This window comes from Bombina bombina, chromosome 6 (assembly GCF_027579735.1).
Source record: "Bombina bombina isolate aBomBom1 chromosome 6, aBomBom1.pri, whole genome shotgun sequence".
Lineage (NCBI taxonomy): Eukaryota > Metazoa > Chordata > Amphibia > Anura > Bombinatoridae > Bombina > Bombina bombina.
In genome coordinates, this window is record NC_069504.1 from 547,620,590 (window position 1) to 547,641,299 (window position 20,710).

General features: G+C 37.5%; 1 protein-coding gene across 5 annotated transcripts in view; it reads right to left on the reverse strand.

The window, feature by feature from the left end:
* Positions 1-20,710, reverse strand: part of MYO5A (myosin VA) — a 470,413-nt gene that overhangs the window by 70,720 nt on the left and 378,983 nt on the right. For 3 of the 5 annotated variants that reach the window (XM_053717484.1, XM_053717485.1, XM_053717483.1), the window contains exon 30: positions 944-1,024. The exons of the other annotated variants lie outside the window; for them this stretch is intronic. In XM_053717484.1, the coding sequence (XP_053573459.1) occupies positions 944-1,024 (81 nt within the window). The remainder of the gene's footprint in view (positions 1-943; positions 1,025-20,710) is intronic. 5 annotated transcript variants of the gene reach the window in all.

The window sequence follows — 20,710 nt, forward strand, 5'->3', positions numbered from 1 at the left end:
AGAAGTAATCACTCAAAAATAAATGAGGAAAAATAAAAATGGTGAAACAAACAACTTTGCAATTATTGGACCACTTCAGATAGACTGACCCTCTTAAAAACTAATGGTGGAATCCATTTTCGTGGTTTCCTTTACTGTGGGTAATTAGATACAGATGTAAATGAGCTTGTGATCTGAGCTAGCCAATGGTTGTGAAGAAGGTAGCAAGTTAATGCAAATATCTGCCAAGTGGAACAAATACACCTTTGAGAGGTATTTTACAGCAAAATCAGCCAAATTAAATAATGGAAGTGTAAAACAATGTTTTTTTCATTTTTCTTCATTAAACAATTTAAACAGTGATTACAGGCTGAGTTTAATGTCCCTTTAAAATCAACATAGACAGTAATTAAAAGACAAAGGTCTTATGGTTTCTAAGAAGTTTGAAAAAACCCAAACATTTTGTAAGACAGTCACTTTTTCTCTGGCTCACGTAATGTCAATTCTGATGCTGCTTAATATGGTTGGTATTTTTGTTTTCTTTCAACAAAGGTGGCAATCCTTGTAAATCCAATGCTCTAAAGCAGAATTGTAACAAACTGCTGACCCAAGCCTGGCTTTCTCTCTTGCTGACATTATATGTATCTAGTAAACACAGCTGACGCTTGCAAATGAAATGGAAGACTGCAAAATGTTTGTAAAACTATGTAAAAGTGCTTATATGTAATAAAACAAAATGAAAGAATCCCTCCAATGACTAAACAATATCATTTTGTGGTAACATTACTGATATAGCTGTTAGTATGGCAGTAGCTGAGAGTTCTGCTTTATTCATTTCTATTTCATCTCTAGTTATATATTACTCTTCATTTGCATATAATGGGGAATTAGTACATGGCTTAAGCTCACCACTGCATTGTTAGTAAAACAAAATGCAAATCCCAGTTTTGATAATTCTGGTAACCTGTTGGCCTGTTTTAACCCTTGATATACCAGCCAAAGTTCTCCATCCTCATTCAGCATTTGGTAGTCTTGAGGGAGGGTGCTTTAAAGAAAATTATGGGGAAAGAAAGAAAGGCAAAATACAAAAAAAAAAAGAGGATTTATGAAGGTGATGAAACAATAACAAACATTTCACAAAAATAAATAAAATAGACATAAGGTGAAAATGAAATGAACAGTGAAATGAAACATACAAATCATAGTAAAATTAAATGATAAAATTAAACATGCAACATAGAAAGCGATGATTTGATAAAGAGAAATGTATAGAAGGTAAAAAGACAATTTTTTCCAGGACACTGTATGATATGTACCGTGCATGTGCAAAGAATGTAAATTCTGATATCAAGTTGTAACAACTGCTAGATTTATCAGCTCCTTATATTGATCTGAACTTTAAAAAACATAATTTATGCTTACCTGATAAATTTATTTCTCTTGTTGTGTATCCAGTCCACGGATCATCCATTACTTGTGGGATATTCTCCTTCCCAGGAAGTTGCAAGAGGATCACCCACTGCAGAGCTGCTATATAGCTCCTCCCCCTAACTGCCATATCCAGCCATTCGACCGAAACTAGCCGAGAAAGGAGAAACCATAGGGTGCAGTGGTGACTGTAGTTTAAAATTTAGACCTGCCTTAAAAAGACTGGGCGGGCCGTGGACTGGATACACCACAAGAGAAATAAATTTATCAGGTAAGCATAAATTATGTTTTCTCTTGTTAGGTGTATCCAGTCCACGGATCATCCATTACTTGTGGGATACCAATACCAAAGCTAAAGTACATGGATGAAGGGAGGGACAAGGCAGGTACTTAAACGGAAGGGGCCACTGCCTGTAGAACCTTTCTCCCAAAAATAGCCTCCGAAGAAGCAAAAGTATCAAATTTGTAAAATTTTGAAAAGGTATGAAGCGAAGACCAAGTCGCCGCTTTGCAAATCTGTTCAACAGAAGCCTCATTTTTAAAGGCCCAGGTGGAAGCCACAGCTCTAGTAGAATGAGCTGTAATCCTTTCAGGGGGCTGCTGTCCAGCAGTCTCATAGGCTAAGCGTATTATGCTTCGAAGCCAAAAAGAAAGAGAGGTTGCCGAAGCCTTTTGACCTCTCCTCTGTCCAGAGTAAACAACAAACAGGGAAGATGTTTGACGAAAATCTTTAGTCGCTTGTAAGTAAAACTTTAAAGCACAGACTACGTCCAAATTATGTAAAAGACGTTCCTTCTTTGAAGAAGGATTAGGACACAATGATGGAACAACAATCTCTTGATTGATATTCTTGTTGGAAACTACCTTAGGTAAAAACCCAGGTTTTGTACGCAGAACTACTTTATCTGTATGGAAAATCAGATAAGGAGAATCACATTGTAAAGCTGATAACTCAGAGACTCTACGAGCCGAGGAAATAGCCATCAAAAACAGAACTTTCCAAGATAAAAGTTTGATATCAATGGAATGAAGGGGTTCAAACGGAACTCCTTGAAGAAGCTTAAGAACCAAGTTTAAGCTCCATGGAGGAGCAACAGGTTTAAACACAGGCTTAATTCTAACCAAAGCCTGACAAAATGCCTGGACGTCTGGAACCTCTGCCAGACGCTTGTGCAAAAGGATAGACAGAGCAGAAATCTGTCCCTTTAAAGAACTAGCTGATAATCCTTTATCCAAACCCTCTTGGAGAAAGGACAATATCCTAGGAATCCTAACCTTACTCCATGAGTAATTCTTGGATTCACACCAATGAAGATATTTGCGCCATATCTTATGGTAGATTTTCCTGGTTACAGGCTTTCGTGCCTGTATTAAGGTATCAATGACTGACTCGGAAAAGCCACGCCTTGATAAAATCAAGCGTTCAATCTCCAGGCAGCCGGTCTCAGAGAAATTAGATTTGGATGATTGAAAGGACCTTGTAGTAGAAGGTCTTGTCTCAGAGGCAGAGGCCAAGGTGGAAAGGATGACATGTCCACCAGGTCTACATACCAGGTCCTGCGTGGCCACGCAGGCGCGATCAAGATCACCGATGCTCTCTCCTGTTTGATTTTGGCAATCAGTCGAGGGAGCAGAGGAAACGGTGGAAACACATAAGCCAGGTTGAAGAACCACGGTGCTGCTAGAGCATCAAACAGCGTCGCTTCTGGGTCCCTGGACCTGGATCTGTAACAAGGAAGCTTGGCGTTCTGGCGAGACGCCATGAGATCCAATTCTGGTGTGCCCCAACGATGAACCAATTGAGCAAACACCTCCGGATGGAGTTCCCACTCCCCCGGATGAAAAGTCTGACGACTTAGAAAATCCGCCTCCCAGTTCTCTACACCTGGGATATGGATCGCTGATAGATGGCAAGAGTGAGTCTCTGCCCAGGGAATTATCTTGGAGACTTCTAACATCGCTAGGGAGCTCCTGGTCCCTCCTTGATGGTTGATGTAAGCCACAGTCGTGATGTTGTCCGACTGAAATCTGATGAACCTCAGGGTTGCTAACTGAGGCCAAGCTAGAAGAGCATTGAATATTGCTCTTAACTCCAGAATATTTATTGGGAGGAGTTTCTCCTCCTGAGTCCATGATCCCTGAGCCTTCAGGGAATTCCAGACTGCACCCCAACCTAGAAGGCTGGCATCTGTTGTTACAATTGTCCAATCTGGCCTGCGAAAGGTCATACCTTTGGACAGATGGACCCGAGATAGCCACCAGAGAAGAGAATCTCTGGTCTCTTGATCCAGATTTAGCAGAGGGGACAAATCTGTGTAATCCCCATTCCACTGACTGAGCATGCATAATTGCAGCGGTCTGAGATGTAGGCGCGCAAATGGCACTATGTCCATCGCCGCTACCATTAAGCCGATCACTTCCATGCACTGAGCCACCGAAGGGCGCGGAATGTAGTGAAGAACACGGCAGGAATTTAGAAGCTTTGATAACCTGGACTCCGTCAGGTAAATTTTCATTTCTACAGAATCTATCAGAGTTCCTAGGAAGGAAACCCTTGTGAGGGGTGATAGAGAACTCTTTCCCTCGTTCACTTTCCACCCATGCGACCTCAGAAATGCCAACACTATGTCCGTATGAGATTTGGCAATTTGGAAGTTTGACGCCTGTATCAGGATGTCGTCTAGATAAGGGGCCACTGCTTAGGACCGCCAGAAGAGACCCCAGAACCTTTGTAAAAATTCTTGGGGCTGTAGCTAACCCGAAGGGAAGAGCCACAAACTGGTAATGCCTGTCTAGAAAGGCAAACCTTAGGAACCGATGATGATCTTTGTGAATCGGTATGTGAAGGTAAGCATCCTTCAAATCCACTGTGGTCATGTACTGACCCTCCTGGATCATAGGTAGGATTGTCCGAATAGTTTCCATTTTGAACGATGGAACTCTGAGGAATTTGTTTAAGATCTTTAGATCCAAAATTGGTCTGAAGGTTCCCTCTTTTTGGGGAACCACAATCAGATTTGAATAAAATCCCTGTCCTTGTTCCATCTGTGGAACTGGATGGATCACTCCCATTATTAGGAGGTCTTGCACACAGCGTAAGAATGCCTCTTTCTTTATCTGGTTTACAGATAATCTCGAAAGGTGAAATCTTCCTTGTGGGGGGGAAGCTTTGAAGTCCAGAAGATATCCCTGAGATATGATCTTCAACGCCCAGGGATCCTGAACATCTCTTGCCCATGCCTGGGCGAAGAGAGAAAGTCTGCCCCCTACTAGATCCGTTGCCGGATAGGGGGCCGTTCCTTCATGCTGTCTTAGAGCCAGCAGCAGGCTTTCTGGCCTGCTTGCCTTTGCTCCAGGCCTGGTTAGATTTCCATGCCGGCTTGGATTGCGCAAAAGTTCCCTCTTGTTTTGTAGCAGAGGAAGTTGATGCTGCACCTGCCTTGAAGTTTCGAAAGGCACGAAAATTAGACTGTTTGGCCCTTGATTTGGCCCTGTCCTGAGGAAGGGTATGACCCTTACCTCCAGTGATGTCAGCAATAATTTCTTTCAAACCAGGCCCGAATAGGGTCTGCCCCTTGAAGGGAATGTTAAGTAATTTAGACTTTGAAGTCACGTCAGCTGACCAAGATTTAAGCCATAGCGCCCTACGCGCCTGGATGGCGAATCCAGAATTCTTAGCCGTTAGTTTAGTCAAATGAACAATGGCATCAGAAACAAAAGAATTAGCTAGCTTAAGTGTTCTAAGCTTGTCAAGTATTTCAGTCAATGGAGTAGCTGTCTGAAAGGCCTCTTCCAGAGACTCAAACCAGAACGCCGCAGCAGCAGTGACAGGAGCAATGCATGCAAGGGGCTGCAGGCTAAAACCTTGTTGAATAAACATTTTCTTAAGGTAACCTTCTAATTTTTTATCCATTGGATCTGAAAAAGCACAACTGTCCTCGACAGGGATAGTGGTACGCTTTGCTAAAGTAGAAACTGCTCCCTCCACCTTAGGGACCGTCTGCCATAAGTCCCGTGTGGTGGCGTCTATTGGAAACATTTTTCTAAAAATAGGAGGGGGGGGAAAACGGCACACCGGGTCTGTCCCACTCCTTAGTAATAATTTCTGTAAACCTTTTAGGTATTGGAAAAACGTCAGTACACACCGGCACCGCATAGTATTTATCCAGTCTACACAATTTCTCTGGCACTGCAATTGTGTCACAGTCATTCAGAGCAGCTAAAACCTCTCCAAGCAACACCCGGAGGTTCTCAAGCTTAAATTTAAAAGTAGACATATCTGAATCAGGTTTCCCCGAGTCAGAGACGTCACCCACAGACTGAAGCTCTTCCTCAGCTTCTGCATATTGTGACGCAGTATCAGACATGGGCCTTAAAACATCTGCGCGCTCTGTATTACGTCTAACCCCAGAGCTATCGCGCTTTCCTCTGAATTCAGGCAGTCTGGCTAATACCGCTGACAGGGTATTATCCATGATTGCCGCCATGTCCTGCAAAGTAATCGCTATGGGCGTCTTTGATGTACTTGGCGCCATTTTAGCGTGAGTCCCTTGAGCGGGAGTCAAAGGGTCCGACACGTGGGGAGAGTTAGTCGGCATAACTTCCCCCTCGTCAGAATCCTCTGGTGATCTTTGTTGTTTAAAATGAAATCAATACATTTAGTACACATTCTCCTATGGGGTTCCACCATGGCTTTTAAACATAATGAACAAGGAGTTTCCTCTATGTCAGACATGTTTATACAGACTAGCAATGAGACTAGCAAGCTTGGAAAACACTTTAAATCAAGTTAACAAGCAATATAAAAAAACGTTACTGTGCCTTTAAGAGAAACAAATTTTGCCAAAATTTGAAATAACAGTGAAAAAAGGCAGTTAAACTAACGAAATTTTGACAGTGTATGTAACAAGTTAGCTGAGCATTGCACCCACTTGCAAATGGATGATTAACCCCTTAATACAAAAAACAGATTAACAAAACGAAAAATATGTTTTTTAAACAGTCATAACAACTTCCACAGCTCCTACGTTTGAAGCCTTTTGAGCCCTTCAGAGATGTCCTATAGCATGCAGGGGACTGCTGAGGGAAGCTGAATGTCACAGTTTGTAATTTTAACTGCACCAACTGTAACTTTTATACTATAACAGTGGAAAGCCTCAGGAAACTGTTTCTAGGCAAAAATAAAGCCAGCCATGTGGAAAAAAATAGGCCCCAATAAGTTTTATCACCAAAGCATATATAAAAACGATTAAACATGCCAGCAAACGTTTTATATTGCACATTAATCAGAGTATATACCTCTGATAGCAAGCCTGATACTAGTCGCTATTAAATCACTGTATTTAGGCTTTAACTTACATTAATCCGGTATCAGCAGCATTTTCTAGCAAATTCCATCCCTAAAAAACTTAACTGCACATACCTTATTAGTAGTGAAATATCAGAAAGCGCCTAACTAGAGGCTATTGGGAGGTGGGTTAAGAGATTAAATATGCTTTTCTATCAAGTGTAGATATTCTTGGTAAAAGACAACACAAGCTTGTATAAAGATGAATATGTAAGCAATATAAGAGTTTGACAAATTTAATACATTAAAATAAAATTAAGCATATAATTAGAAACATTCAGTTAAAAACATGGATCCATGTACATATTATAAAATATTGTACAATATTAATCGATAAATAACAATTGTTTTAAAACGATAAATAACAATTGTTTTAAAACACAAACTTATTCTAAAAATCACAAACTTGTTTTAAAAATTACTTTATAGAGGACCAGGTCCGCGCTCGCTGGGCATGATTCCCAAAAGATCAGTTCCCAGTGGCCCATATACAAATTCGCATAGCTGGGCGCGAACCTGGTCCCCATGGCTGTTCCGCATACTTGTTTATAAAAAATCCCATTATTGGAAAAATAATTGTGCGTAAGGATATACTGTATCCCATCCAGAATAAATTGTCTTTGTAATTCGGGTAGTTCTTCATCTTTTTCTAGGAAGAAGTTGACTGCCCCAATCCCACCCTCATGTGGTATATTGGTGTATAGGGAATCTACATCACACGTGACCAGTATGTAGTGTTCTTCCCATTCTATACCCTCCAATATATTTAATATCTGGGTGGAGTCCCTCAGATACGATGGTAATTTGGTTACATATTTTTGTAACTTCCTATCCACATATTCCGATAGATTGCTTGAGAGGCTCCCTATCCCCGAAATTATCGTTCGGCCTGGAGGTCTTTCTAGGGATTTATGCACCTTTGGGAGGTAATAGAATACTGGAGTTATAGGATGTTTTATACTGATGTATTTAAACTCCTTGCCATTGAGTACCCCAGTGCTATGTGCATCCTCCAAAATTACATCCAAATCCCTCTTAAAGTTTTCAATAGGGTTTCTTTTCAGAATTTCGTAGGTGTTTTGATCCGATAGTATTCTATTGCATTCTTCCTCATAGTCAGTTCTGTTTAAGATGACAATGCCCCCACCTTTGTCTGCTGGTTTTATAACCAGATTATAATTTTTGAGTTAAATTTTCTACACTTTTATCATACTTTATCCAATATATTTTCGATCTACATATTTCCGATTTTAGAACACCAATATATATTTTTGTTCTTAAACACAGAATTTTTGAATTTTTGTTTTTAACACAGATTTTTTTCTGGAACACTTTAAAGGAATCACTTTTATTTTTTATACCATCATTGTTTTATCACATTTTTTCACGGAGGAGGATATTCCCACTAAGGAATTAGAGACACTCAATAAACTGGTGCAATACACCCAAACTACATTTTAAGGAATTGAATAACAACAATTTCTTGTCAACCCAATATTTAAAGTAATTTTTAAAACAAGTTTGTGATTTTTAGAATAAGTTTGTGTTTTAAAACAATTGTTATTTATCGTTTTAAAACAATTGTTATTTATCGATTAATATTGTACAATATTTTATAATATGTACATGGATCCATGTTTTTAACTGAATGTTTCTAATTATATGCTTAATTTTATTTTAATGTATTAAATTTGTCAAACTCTTATATTGCTTACATATTCATCTTTATACAAGCTTGTGTTGTCTTTTACCAAGAATATCTACACTTGATAGAAAAGCATATTTAATCTCTTAACCCACCTCCCAATAGCCTCTAGTTAGGCGCTTTCTGATATTTCACTACTAATACATATCAATCTCAGGGGCAGCTAGATACCCCATTATCAAAAAGCAAGATTGGGATACTTTGAGCGCTGTAAGATATCGTTTAATTCAATTGCACATACCTTATTGCAGGATACCCTGCACGCCATTCTCCCTCTGAAGTTACCTCACTCCTCAGACATATGTGAGAATAGCAGTGGATCTTAGTTACTTCTGCTAAGATCATAGAAAAACGCAGGCAGATTCTTCTTCTAAATGCTGCCTGAGAAAAAATAGTACACTCCGGTACCATTTAAAAACAATAAACTTTTGATTGAAGAAAAAACTAACTATATTTTACCACTTTCCTCTTACTACCTCCAGCTATGTTGAGAGCTTGCAAGAGAATGACTGGAGAATGACTGGATATGGCAGTTAGGGGAGGCGCTATATAGCAGCTCTGCTGTGGGTGATCCTCTTGCAACTTCCTGGGAAGGAGAATATCCCACAAGTAATGGATGATCCGTGGACTGGATACACCTAACAAGAGAAATACCACTATACTTCCTTTGTTGTTTTGTTTAATACAAGGATTGCAAAATAAAAATAAAAAATACAGCACTTCTTGTTGTATTGCCATTTGATTTGTATTAGTTTGGTTTGTATACTTTCTGTACTGTATCGTTTTGTTTTTAATTCTCAATAAAGCTGGTCATGTAAAAGGTCAGTGACTTTTGTAAAGTATTCAGATTAATGGTTAATTCATATATATCCACTAAAAAAAATGTCTTGTCATCTGTAATGATACAGCATTTGTAAATGGCCTGAACTGGGTGACACAAACCCCCCTTACTGATTAGCATACATTTCAGGATGTCTGAGGTGGCCAAATACACATCTCAGAGTTCATTGCAGACAAGATGTCCCAAAACTACAAATAGAACATTTGTTCCCCAACTAGAAAGTTTCAAAAGATTTTTTACCCAATCGCTTAATGAGATTAGATCTTTTCAAACAAGATAAACCGGTTACCTAGATCACACGAACAACTGTGGACAGCCGAAGCAGGTCTAGACTTATGTTTGAAGCTCAGAATCTTCAGGAAAGCAGTTAATTTACACTATGTATGTATAAATAAGACACTGTAATTCCTGCAACTCTTGAATACGCAATCCTTGTCTGGAAAGGTGATAGCTCAGATGCCAGCATATGGCACTTGTGCTTAAAGGGCCAGTAAACCTAGGAAATAATGTTATATAATTCTGCACATAGTGCAGAATTATATAACATTAGCTTAGTTCCAGATCTCTAAAGTGAATAGTTAAATAGATATAACACAAAGAAAACAGAACACCTCTTGGCTCTACTGAACGGGTCTGTTTTCTTCTCCTAAGCGCATCTGGGCACGCTGTCTAATCACAGCCGGCCCGATCGCGCTATTAAAATCAATGTAGCTCGCTCCCGCTACCAGACCAGAGCGGGAGAGAGCTACATTGATTTTAATAGCGCGATCGGGCGCGCTGTGAATAGACAGCGTGCCCGTGATGCACTTAGCAGAAGAAACAGACCCGCTCAGTAGAGCCAGGATCGGAGTTCTGTTTTCTTGCGTTATATCTATTTAACTATTGACTTTAGAATCCTGGAGCTAAGCTAATGTTATATAATTCTGCACTATGTGCAGAATTATATAACATTTCCTAGGTTTACTGGCCCTTTACGTTTCATATAGTTAAAATACTCAGATTGTATTAAAAATATCCATGTGTATATATATATATATATATATATATATTGGTCTTGGAGATATACCTTATACCTGATATACTATATTAGATAAGTGTCTGCTGTATTAGATGGGTAGCTGTATTGGTGAATTTAAAATATTTAATATTTAATATATAAGCCACTGTGAGGAAATAAATACATATTAAATAAATTGTCGAATAACTATAATCATAGATATGAGTCTATACTCTTAAACATTAAGACATGTGAAATGATTTCAAATAAAATATATATATTATATAGTCAATAATAATGAAGTCAAATATATATATATATATATAAAATGATATTGGTTCCAGCAGAATTTTAAGTGCAGGTACGTATGGAATATGGAAACATGACTCTTACAGCATAATATACATATACTGTATATATGTATATTATATAGATTTAATATTATGCACAGGTCTTATATTTAAAAGTATAAGAATACATACTAAATCAATATACTCATGCTTAGTCTTAAAATTACGTCCACAGTTAAATTAGATAGCCCACATCATATGACCAAATAGTTTATTAAGGCTAGGAAATTATAAGTGTATTAAATAGATATTTTATAAATATATACAGTATATCCCTGTAATTGAGAAACAGAATGTTTTAAAAATGTAAATGTCTCATTCCCATTGTTGTCTCCCGAAAACCAGTACTACAGCCAAAAGGTTTCGCTATTAGGAGAGCTACATTTCCCAGTAACCTATGAGAGGTGAACTCCGGCTCAAAGGGTGTACCCAGAAAGATTTATATGCAAGGATTAGAGAATAAAGGAGTGGTCTATCACTGATATAGGCTTTCACACAATGCAAGAGAGATAGACTCACATAGTTAAAGAGAGATACACACCGTTTAGGCTACTTTCTTTGAACCTTGGCTGGAAACCTCTCTATGGGCAGGAGAAATAACTCTGTGACCTGTAACCTTGCAAAATAGTGATACCTTCTTCAGGTATGACCATAAGAAATATCTGGAAAAGTTGAACTCTCATTGGAGCTGGTGGGTTTTGCAGTCCATACAGTACAATTTTCTTATTTACTGTGAAATCTCTTGAGAATTGCACATAAATTGGCTATTGTGTTGATAATATATAAATTTAAATTGCTCTGGTTAATTATTTAAAGTATTATAAGACTATTTTTGGGTAATATAGTGAATTGTACTCCCTGGAAATGTCATTAGATTTGTGAGACTTAAGATTTTACTGTGAGTTTTGGATATAACGTTGTTAAATAAGCTATATATTGAATTAATCAATAATTCTGGCTAAAAACAAATTGTTCTTGTAAAATTCATGTGGGATATTTGTTAAATGATTCATTTTGAGTTAAGATTAATTTCTAGAAATATTGGGGCCTATCTATCAAGCTATGGCCTGTGTTTCTGGCGAGTCTTCAGACTCGCCAGAAACAGCAGTTATGAAGCAGCGGTCACAAAGAACGCTGCTCCATAACCTGTCCGCCTGCTCTGAGCAGCCGGACAGACATCGCCGGAATTCAACCCAATCGAGCACGATCGGGTTGATTGACACCCCCCTGCTGGCGGCTGATTGGCCGCAAGTCTGCAGGGGGCGATGTTGCACGAGCAGCTCTTGTGAGCTGCTGGTGTAATGCTGAATACGGAGAGCATATTGCTCTCCGTATTCAGAGAGGTCTGGCGGACCTGATCCGCACTGTCGGATCAGGTCCGCCAGACCTTGTTAAATAGAGGCCATTGTGTCCATACATGGGATAATAGACAATATCTATTGAATAGTAATTAATCTAAATATCTCTATAGCCTGCTTTATATGTTAATATTGTATTGATAAATTAATAGATATAACTGGTCATATGTGATATTCAGTTACTACATAAATATAGTCAATTTGTATATAAAGATTAACTCATCAGGATTTAGGAATATTTTATATTGAGATTAAATATTAATGTTTAATAATAATATTGTTGTCAAATTTATAGATATCTCAATAGTGCTATTTTGGGGTACACTACAGAGATTTAACATCTTACTGGAGTTTATTGACAAAATTCTGCTATATTAATTGTAGATATCGCTGACAATAGTTTTATACTGCTATTATGTATTAATATGCATAATTACAATACGTAACACGTTGGTAGCAATTGCTGCTGATAAATATACCAACATTACTGGAGGACACTCCTGAGACGTATCAACTAGCTGGTTTAAAAAAAATACCACAATACTGGCAATATACCATGGCCTAGATTACCAGTGAAACATAACAATGGTAGTGCTATGATGCATTAACATCGCTTTAGAGCAAACCATAGTGCTTCCATTTTTACTTCCATAGTACAAGTGAAAAGAAAAATATTATTAATAAACAACGTTAAAACAATAAGTTAAAGGGATGTGATATATTCCAAGGCACTCAGACGTGTATATGTATGTCTGTGGATTTGTATATGTGTATTTTATAAGTGTGGCAATCCTTGGTGGACCTAACTTCCCTCCCCAAAATGCACTGATGGACACGAGACCCTTATATTAAGCACAGCACTATTTTAATAGATTTAAGATGTCTGGTGATTCTAAAGAAGTACGTACTTACTCTACCACCAACCATATTACTGCAGACCTACTATTTGAAAGTGGAGGTTCCACTATTTACGTGATCATTACTGCACTAATGGTCACTTTGCACAAACTGCTAGGAACCAATTTTGTTGTTTATGTTAGCAGACCAAATCTAGTGGTACTCTAATACATAAAAGCAATTGGGTAAATATGGGATCATTTATTGGTGCAAGCATTTTATGTTTGGTAGATCTTAGTTATTTTTTTGCAATGCTCAGGGTTTTTCAGTAGGAGTTAGAGCATCATTCTGTCTAAAAAAAACTAAGTTCACCCCCAACTCCGTAATCAGAATTTTTGTAGATGTCAAATTTATCTAATGCTGTATGGTTCCATACTCTCTACTGCATCAAGTGCCAATTTCTACAAAAAAAAAATGTTTACATTTCTAATTTTGTTGGCATGAACTGATGTGAAATCATACTAGTTGAGTGCATAATTTATATAATAATGGTTCCTATTCTGTACTTCACCATCGGCTAGATTACGTGTTTTGCGTTAAGAGCTGCTTGGTACTAACTTGCAAGTTATTGTCACCGCTCACCTCCCTACAGCGCCGCTATTACAGGTTTGCATAAACCCGGCGTTAGCAGGCAATATTGCAGTGTTGAGCAAAATTGAGCTCCATACCGCACTCAAATACCAGTGCTGCTTTGAGCTGGTTTTACGTGCTCGTGCATAATTTCCCAATAGCCTAACACCTGCAATAAAGGAGCGTAAAGCTCTGTAAAGCAGCCCCATTGATTCCTATGGGGAAACAAAAGTTATGTTTATACCTAACACCCTAACATAAACCCCAAGTTTAAACACCCCTAATCTGCCGCCCCCGACATCGCCGCCACCTACGTTACACTTATTAACCCCTAATCTGCCGCCCCTAACATCACCGCCACCTACCTACACTTATTAACCCCTAATCTGCCACCCCTAACATCGCCGCCACCTACCTACACTTATTAACCCCTAATCTGCCGCCCCCAACGTCGCCACCACTATACTAAAGTTATAAACCCCTAAACTTAACCCTAAGTGTAACCCTAACACCCACTAACTTTAATATAATTAAAATAAATCTAAATAAAAATTACTATCATTAACTAAATAATTCCTATTTAAAACTAAATACTTACCTATACAATAAACCCTAAGCTAGTTTCACAGGCAAGTTTGTATTTATTTTAACTAGGTAGACTAGTTAGTACATAATTATCAACTATTTACTAGCTACCTAGCTAAAATAAATACAAATGTACCTGTAAAATAAAACCTAACCTGTCTTACACTAACACCTAACCTTACACTACAATTAAATAAATTACATTAATTAAATACAAATAACTAAATTACAAAAACAAACAAACAAACACTAAATTACACAAAATAAAAAAGAAATGATCAAATATTTAAACTAATTACACCTAATCTAATAGCCCTATCAAATTAAAAAAGCCCCCCCAAAATAAAAAAAAAAACTCTAGCCTACAATAAACTACCAATGGCCCTTAAAAGGGCCTTTTGCGGGGCATTGCCCCAAAGAAATCAGCTCTTTTACCTGTAAAAAAATAATACAAACAACCCCATAACAGTAAAACCCACCACCCACACAACCAACCCCCCAAATAAAATCCTATCTAAAAACCCTAAGCTCCCCATTGCCCTGAAAATGGCATTTGTATGGGCATTGTCCTTAAAAGGGCATTTAGCTCTTTTTCTGCCTAAACCCTAATCTAAAAATAAAACCCACCCAATAAACCCTTAAAAAACCTAACACTAGCCCCCGAAGATCCACTTAAAGTTTTTGAAGACCGGAAATCCATCCTCAACGAAGCGGCAGAAGTCCTCAGTGAAGCCAGCAGAAGTCTTCATCCAAGCGGGCCGAAGTCTTCATCCAAGCCGGCAGAAGTCTTCATCCAGACGTCACCTCCTATCTTCATCCAAACACTCCATCTTCAAGACATCCTGCCCTGAGCATCCTCTTCTGACGACGGCCAATGAAGAATGAAGGATCCTCTAAGGCACGTCATACGAGATGGCGTCCCTTGAATTCCGATTGGCTGATAGAATTGAAAAAATCCTATTGGCTGATTGGAACAGCCAATAGAATGCAAGCTCAATCCTATTGGCTGATTGTATCAGCCAATAGGATTGAAGCTCAATCCTATTGGCTGATTGCATCAGTCTATAGGATTTTTTCACCTTTAATTCCGATTGGCTATCAGCCAATTGGAATTCAAGGGATGCCATCTTGGATGACGTCCCTTAAAGGAACCTTCATTCTTCGTTAGCCGTTGTCAGAAGAGGATGCTCCGCACCGGATGTCTTGAAGATGGAGCCACTCCACGCCGGATGGATGAAGATAGAAGATGCAGTCTGGATGAAGACTTCTGCCGGCTTTGATGAAGACTTCTGCCGGCTTTGATGAAGACTTCTGCCGCTTCGTTGAGGATGGATGACCGGTCTTCAAAAACTGTAAGTGGATCTTCGGGGGTTAGTGTTAGGTTTTTTTTAAGGGTTTATTGGGTGGGTTTTTATTTTTAGGTTAGGGTTTGGGCAGAAAAAGAGCTAAATGCCCTTTTAAGAACAATACAAATGCCCTTTTCAGGGCAATGGGGAGCTTAGGTTTTTAGGTAGGTTTTTATTTGGGGGGTTGGTTGTGTGCGTGGTTGTTTGTATTATTTTTTTACAGGTTAAAGAGCCGATTTCTTTGGGGCAATGCCCCGCAAAAGGCCCTTTTAAGGGCCATTGGTAGTTTATTGTAGGCTAGGGTTATTTTTATTTTGGGGGGGCTTTTTTATTTTGATAGGGCTATTAGATTAGGTGTAATTAGTTTAAATATCTTGTAATTTGTTTTTTATTTTGTGTAATTTAGTGGGGCTTTTTTGTAATTTAGTTAATTGTATTCAATTAATGTAATTTATTTAATCATAGTGTAAGGTTAAGTGTTAGTGTAAGACAGGTTAGGTTTTATTTTACAGCTAAATTTGTATTTTTAGCTAGGTAGCTATTAAATAGTTAATAACTATTTACTAACTATTCTACCTAGTTAAAATAAATACAAACTTGCCTGTGAAATAAAAATAAAACCTAAGCTAGCTACAATGCAACTATTAGTTAGATTGTAGCTAGCTTAGGGTTTATTTTATAGGTATTTAGTTTTAAATAGGAATTATTTAGTTAATGATAGTAATTTTTATTTAGATTTATTTTAATTATATTAAAGTTAGGGGTGTTAGGGTTAGGTTTAGGGGTGAATAACTTTAGTATAGTGGCGGCGATTTTGGGGGCAGCAGATTAGGGGTTAATAACAGTAATGTAGGTTGCGGCGATGTTAATAATATTTAACTAGTGTTTACGATGCGGGAGTGCGTCGGTTTAGGGGTTAATATGTTTATTATAGTGGCGGAAAATTATGGGTTAGTAATTTTATTTTAGTGTTTGCGATGCGGGAGGGCCTCGGTTTAGGGGTTAATAGATAGTTTATGGGTGTAAGTGTACTTTTTAGCACTTTAGTTATGAGTTTTATGTTACGGCGTTGTAACATAAAAGCCATAACTACTGACTTTCAGTTTACGGTACAGATCTTGACGGTATAGGCTGTACCGCTCACTTTTTGGCCTGACAGGCAAACTCGTAATACCAGCGCTGTGGAAGTCCCATTGAAAAAGGACTTTTTAAAAGCTGCGGTAGTTACATTGCGTTACGGCCAAAAAAGTGTGCGGTACACCTATATCTGCAAAACTTGTAATAGCAGCGGTAGTGAAAAAGAGCCATAACGATGCTTTTTCACTCATACTGCAAAGCTCGTAATCTAGCCGCATATATGCTATAGAAAACAAGATAATATTAATCCTATATTACTATTTTGAGTATATCTTTTAACTTGTTAATTTTTATCAAGTGCAGTATCTGCTCAAATGTATTTAATATAGTACATAAAGAAATAGCACTAGAATTTATGTTACATGCTATGAATAAAATAAATAGACGACATAACAGCAGAACAAAATAAAGCATATGTTTTCACATACTCTGAATATTCTTCTGTCAATCAAAGAAACATATATATTAAAAGCCACAAGTTATTTACTCCAGGTTCACACCATATACTGAAGACCAAACTAGACAGTCTAGAATACGGTCTGTGCCTGTATAGTCTACCTATTGTAATATATGTTAGGTCTCTTCCAGTCCTAGTGATTGTGACTCAAGCAAGCGTAACGAGGCATTGTACACTAGATTTTTCTTTGCATAAATGTTTTGTAGATGACCCATTTATATAGCCCATCTGGGAGTGTTTTTGTAAAAATGTACAGTTTTGCTTATTTTTTAAAGAACATTGTGCTGATTTTAAGACTCCTAACCAAGCCCCACAGTGTCAGATGTATACGGGCGTTTACAGACTCCTGTTGCTCCTGTTTATGTTATCTGTTTTTTCATATGCAGTGAAGGGGAAAGTTTCTGCTCTTCTTGTTTTCTCAACCTCTTTCAGTGGGTGTCCCAGACTAACCTCATCAGCAGTGCTAAACTGGGAGCTTCTAAGTAAGTTTTAAAAGGTTTAACACTGGAATTTTTATATCAGTATCTGTGCATATTCTTCTTTATAGAAGTGTCTATTACATACAGTTAGATGAAAATTGGTGTATACTGTCCCCTTAAGAGACATTCTACGAGTGCAAACGTGTGAAAAAGCTTAAGCACAAGGGCATGAATTGGTTTAGTAGTGAACAGGTGAATGTCCCTTTTCAACAGAAAAATGTGCTAAACTGTAACATACGTATTTTAATATTAGACAACGACAGCCTTTAGAAATGAGACTGGAAGTGCGGCATTACATTTATCCCTCATTTCCAGATACTTTGAAGTAAAGGCACAAAACAGCTTTTACAGCGTAGTTCGTGCAGTTAAGAGAAGTGCCAAATGAATGTGCAAAGTAAGAATTAGACATTCATTATTTCAACTAACAGCTGAATAGCTTCATATGGATAATTGCTATAAAACAGTTATATTTGTGAGTAATGAGGTTATCAAGTTCTACACATCCCACTTTAGGATTTGTTTTTGGCCAAGAACTGCAATACATTTTATCCCCGTTAATGAAGACACAGATATATATAAACAGGTGACATTTTTAGGCAATTATTTCTCAATTATATTTTAAATTTGGAAGATGAAAGAAATGCTGTAATTTAAGTAGAAATTTAAAGTGATATTTTTAATAAAAGCAGCAGTGGTTTAAGGATGCATTAGCTGGCTCTTATTTTTACAAGAATTAAAATAATTCTATCAAGGAAATGAGTTCATAATGGAGATGGCCCATCAATTCTCCCAGCACTGAGTACTGATTATTCAGACGGATTAATAAATGTTGAAAAATTGAAAGTATTATGGAATTTATGCCAGTTTGGGCATTAAATTACTTAAATCTCCGGCTACAGCTTTGCTACTTATAGGAATTCATTCTCTACTTAAACCTCAAAGTTACTTATGTATTTATCTCGTATCTGCAATGAATCTATCTATCGCTCAGTCCTGGAAAAAGGAAGTCCCCTCCAAGTTGGTCCTCTGTCTTAGATGTAACGGCATATGATATAAATAGGAATTCACTACTACTGGTCATTGGTGGCTATTATTGACCTAGCAGAACACATCTGGTAAGACAGTGATAAGAGGCATATGTGCATAGCCACCAATGACCAACTAGCTCTTAGTAGTGAATTCCTATTTCTGGGCCTATGTATGATTTTTAACAAAGGATATCAATGGAAAAGAATGTTTTCTTTATGTTAGATAGTGTAGACCTTTTTGCACTCATCTATATGAACTGGGTTTCGAAACATAGCTCTTTTTGGACCCCATTTCTATCCCTTATCATACACTGAGAGGTTTTCGAGAGAGAAGGAGACCCAAATTTATCTTCTCTTATCGCACCTTGTCTTTCACCTCCATCTTTTTCTTGATCCCTTCTCTTTTTACTGCAACTTATTTTTTTCCTCTTTCTTCCCAAGATTGGGCCAGATCACAAGTGGAGCGCAAACGTTTGTGTGCAAGCGATATCCGGTTTGCGCGCAGGTTAAATTACGCTCGTATTACAAGTTGAAAGTAAATGACACATGAGCACAATTGCGATTTTACTCTAGAATGATTACCGCGGCTTCAGAGCTGTGGTAACGAAAATAAAAAGTTGCACAAAAGACATCAAAAATACACGAGAAAGTAAATTTACACTCATAATAACACCTCATAAAAATGATTAATTAAAAATATTGCACAAAAACGTTATAAGTGCTCAAAGATATAAGGGCTCAGGCAAATGGCTTTAACATAGAGATACATATATATCCATCTCTAAAGATATATATATATATGTATACAGATGTATTTATATATGTATTTACAGACAAATATACACAAACACATCAACACATATGTATACATATATAGTCATATATATATAAGTGCATTGGAGCCCTTTGCGGTTAAGTAGATGAAAACATGAAAATTCATATTTATGCAATATTCATATTTAATAAAGTGTTATACTGTGTATTTACTGTAAATATTTTACATTCCAATGTTCTGAACATAGCAGAATATGTTATAAGTATTTATAAATAAATATTCCTATATATCTGCATATATCTATACCTATATATAATCATGTAAATATATAAATATATATATATATATATATATATACTGTATATATACATATATAGGTATAGAAATGTATTGTACTAAACATCAGATACATGTAGAAATAGTTATTTATGAATAAATAGAGCATATTCTTGTATGTGAAGAACATTGGAATGTTAAATATTCATATTTTCATGTCAGGTTAGCGCACTTGAGAACATGCGAACGGGTTAGCGCATATAAGAATATGAGTTCGGGTTAGCGCTCCAGTCGTAATCTGGCCCATTGTGAGTAATGCTGTTTGAGATGCATATGAAGTGCAGCTAGCATACTCCTTTCTTATATTATTCCAGCATTTTATACTATTTTGAGAAATTTGTATGGTATATATGATAGTCCTTTTGTAGGTGTCTAATATAGGATTGTCCTGATTTATGTATGTCCTTATTTAGGAATAGTGGAGTCCTGTGTGTCTCCTATTGATTGATTTCCTTATTCATGAAAATAATTTCTGTTTTGTAACATTATATTTCTCAAATAAACATTTAAAAGTAAAAAAAAATAATAATCATTTTGAAAAAAACAAATGATACATTTCTATAAATGTCTAACCAGTGGCGTCACTAGGGTTGGTGTCACCTGGTGAGGTAAGTTATGGTGTCACCCCCCCCTTCCCCCCAGAAAGCAGAAACACAAAAACACAGACACACACACATACAAACACTCAGACACACTTAAAAACACACTCAGATGCACACACAAACGCTCAGAAACAAACTCGGACACACACAAAAACACTCAGACACACACACAAAAACACTCAGACACACACACAAAAACTCAGACAGACACACACATACAAAATATATAAACTGCACTGCATTAATTATAAAGCTCATGCCTAGAGCTGCTCCCTGGCTCAGCAGAGCATCAAATGAAAGATAAACAGTGCACTCTAAAATAAATCACTAAAGAAAAGGTTTAGGCGCGCAAACTATGAAAATTCTGCTCTCTGACTCTGTTCCAAGTCTGTTAGTGCACAGCCCTGGGCCAATCTCCTCTGCTCTCTGCCCACCCCCAGGACCCACGCCCGCCCTCCCTTCCTACCTCTTCAGTGTGCACTTAGTGTACCGT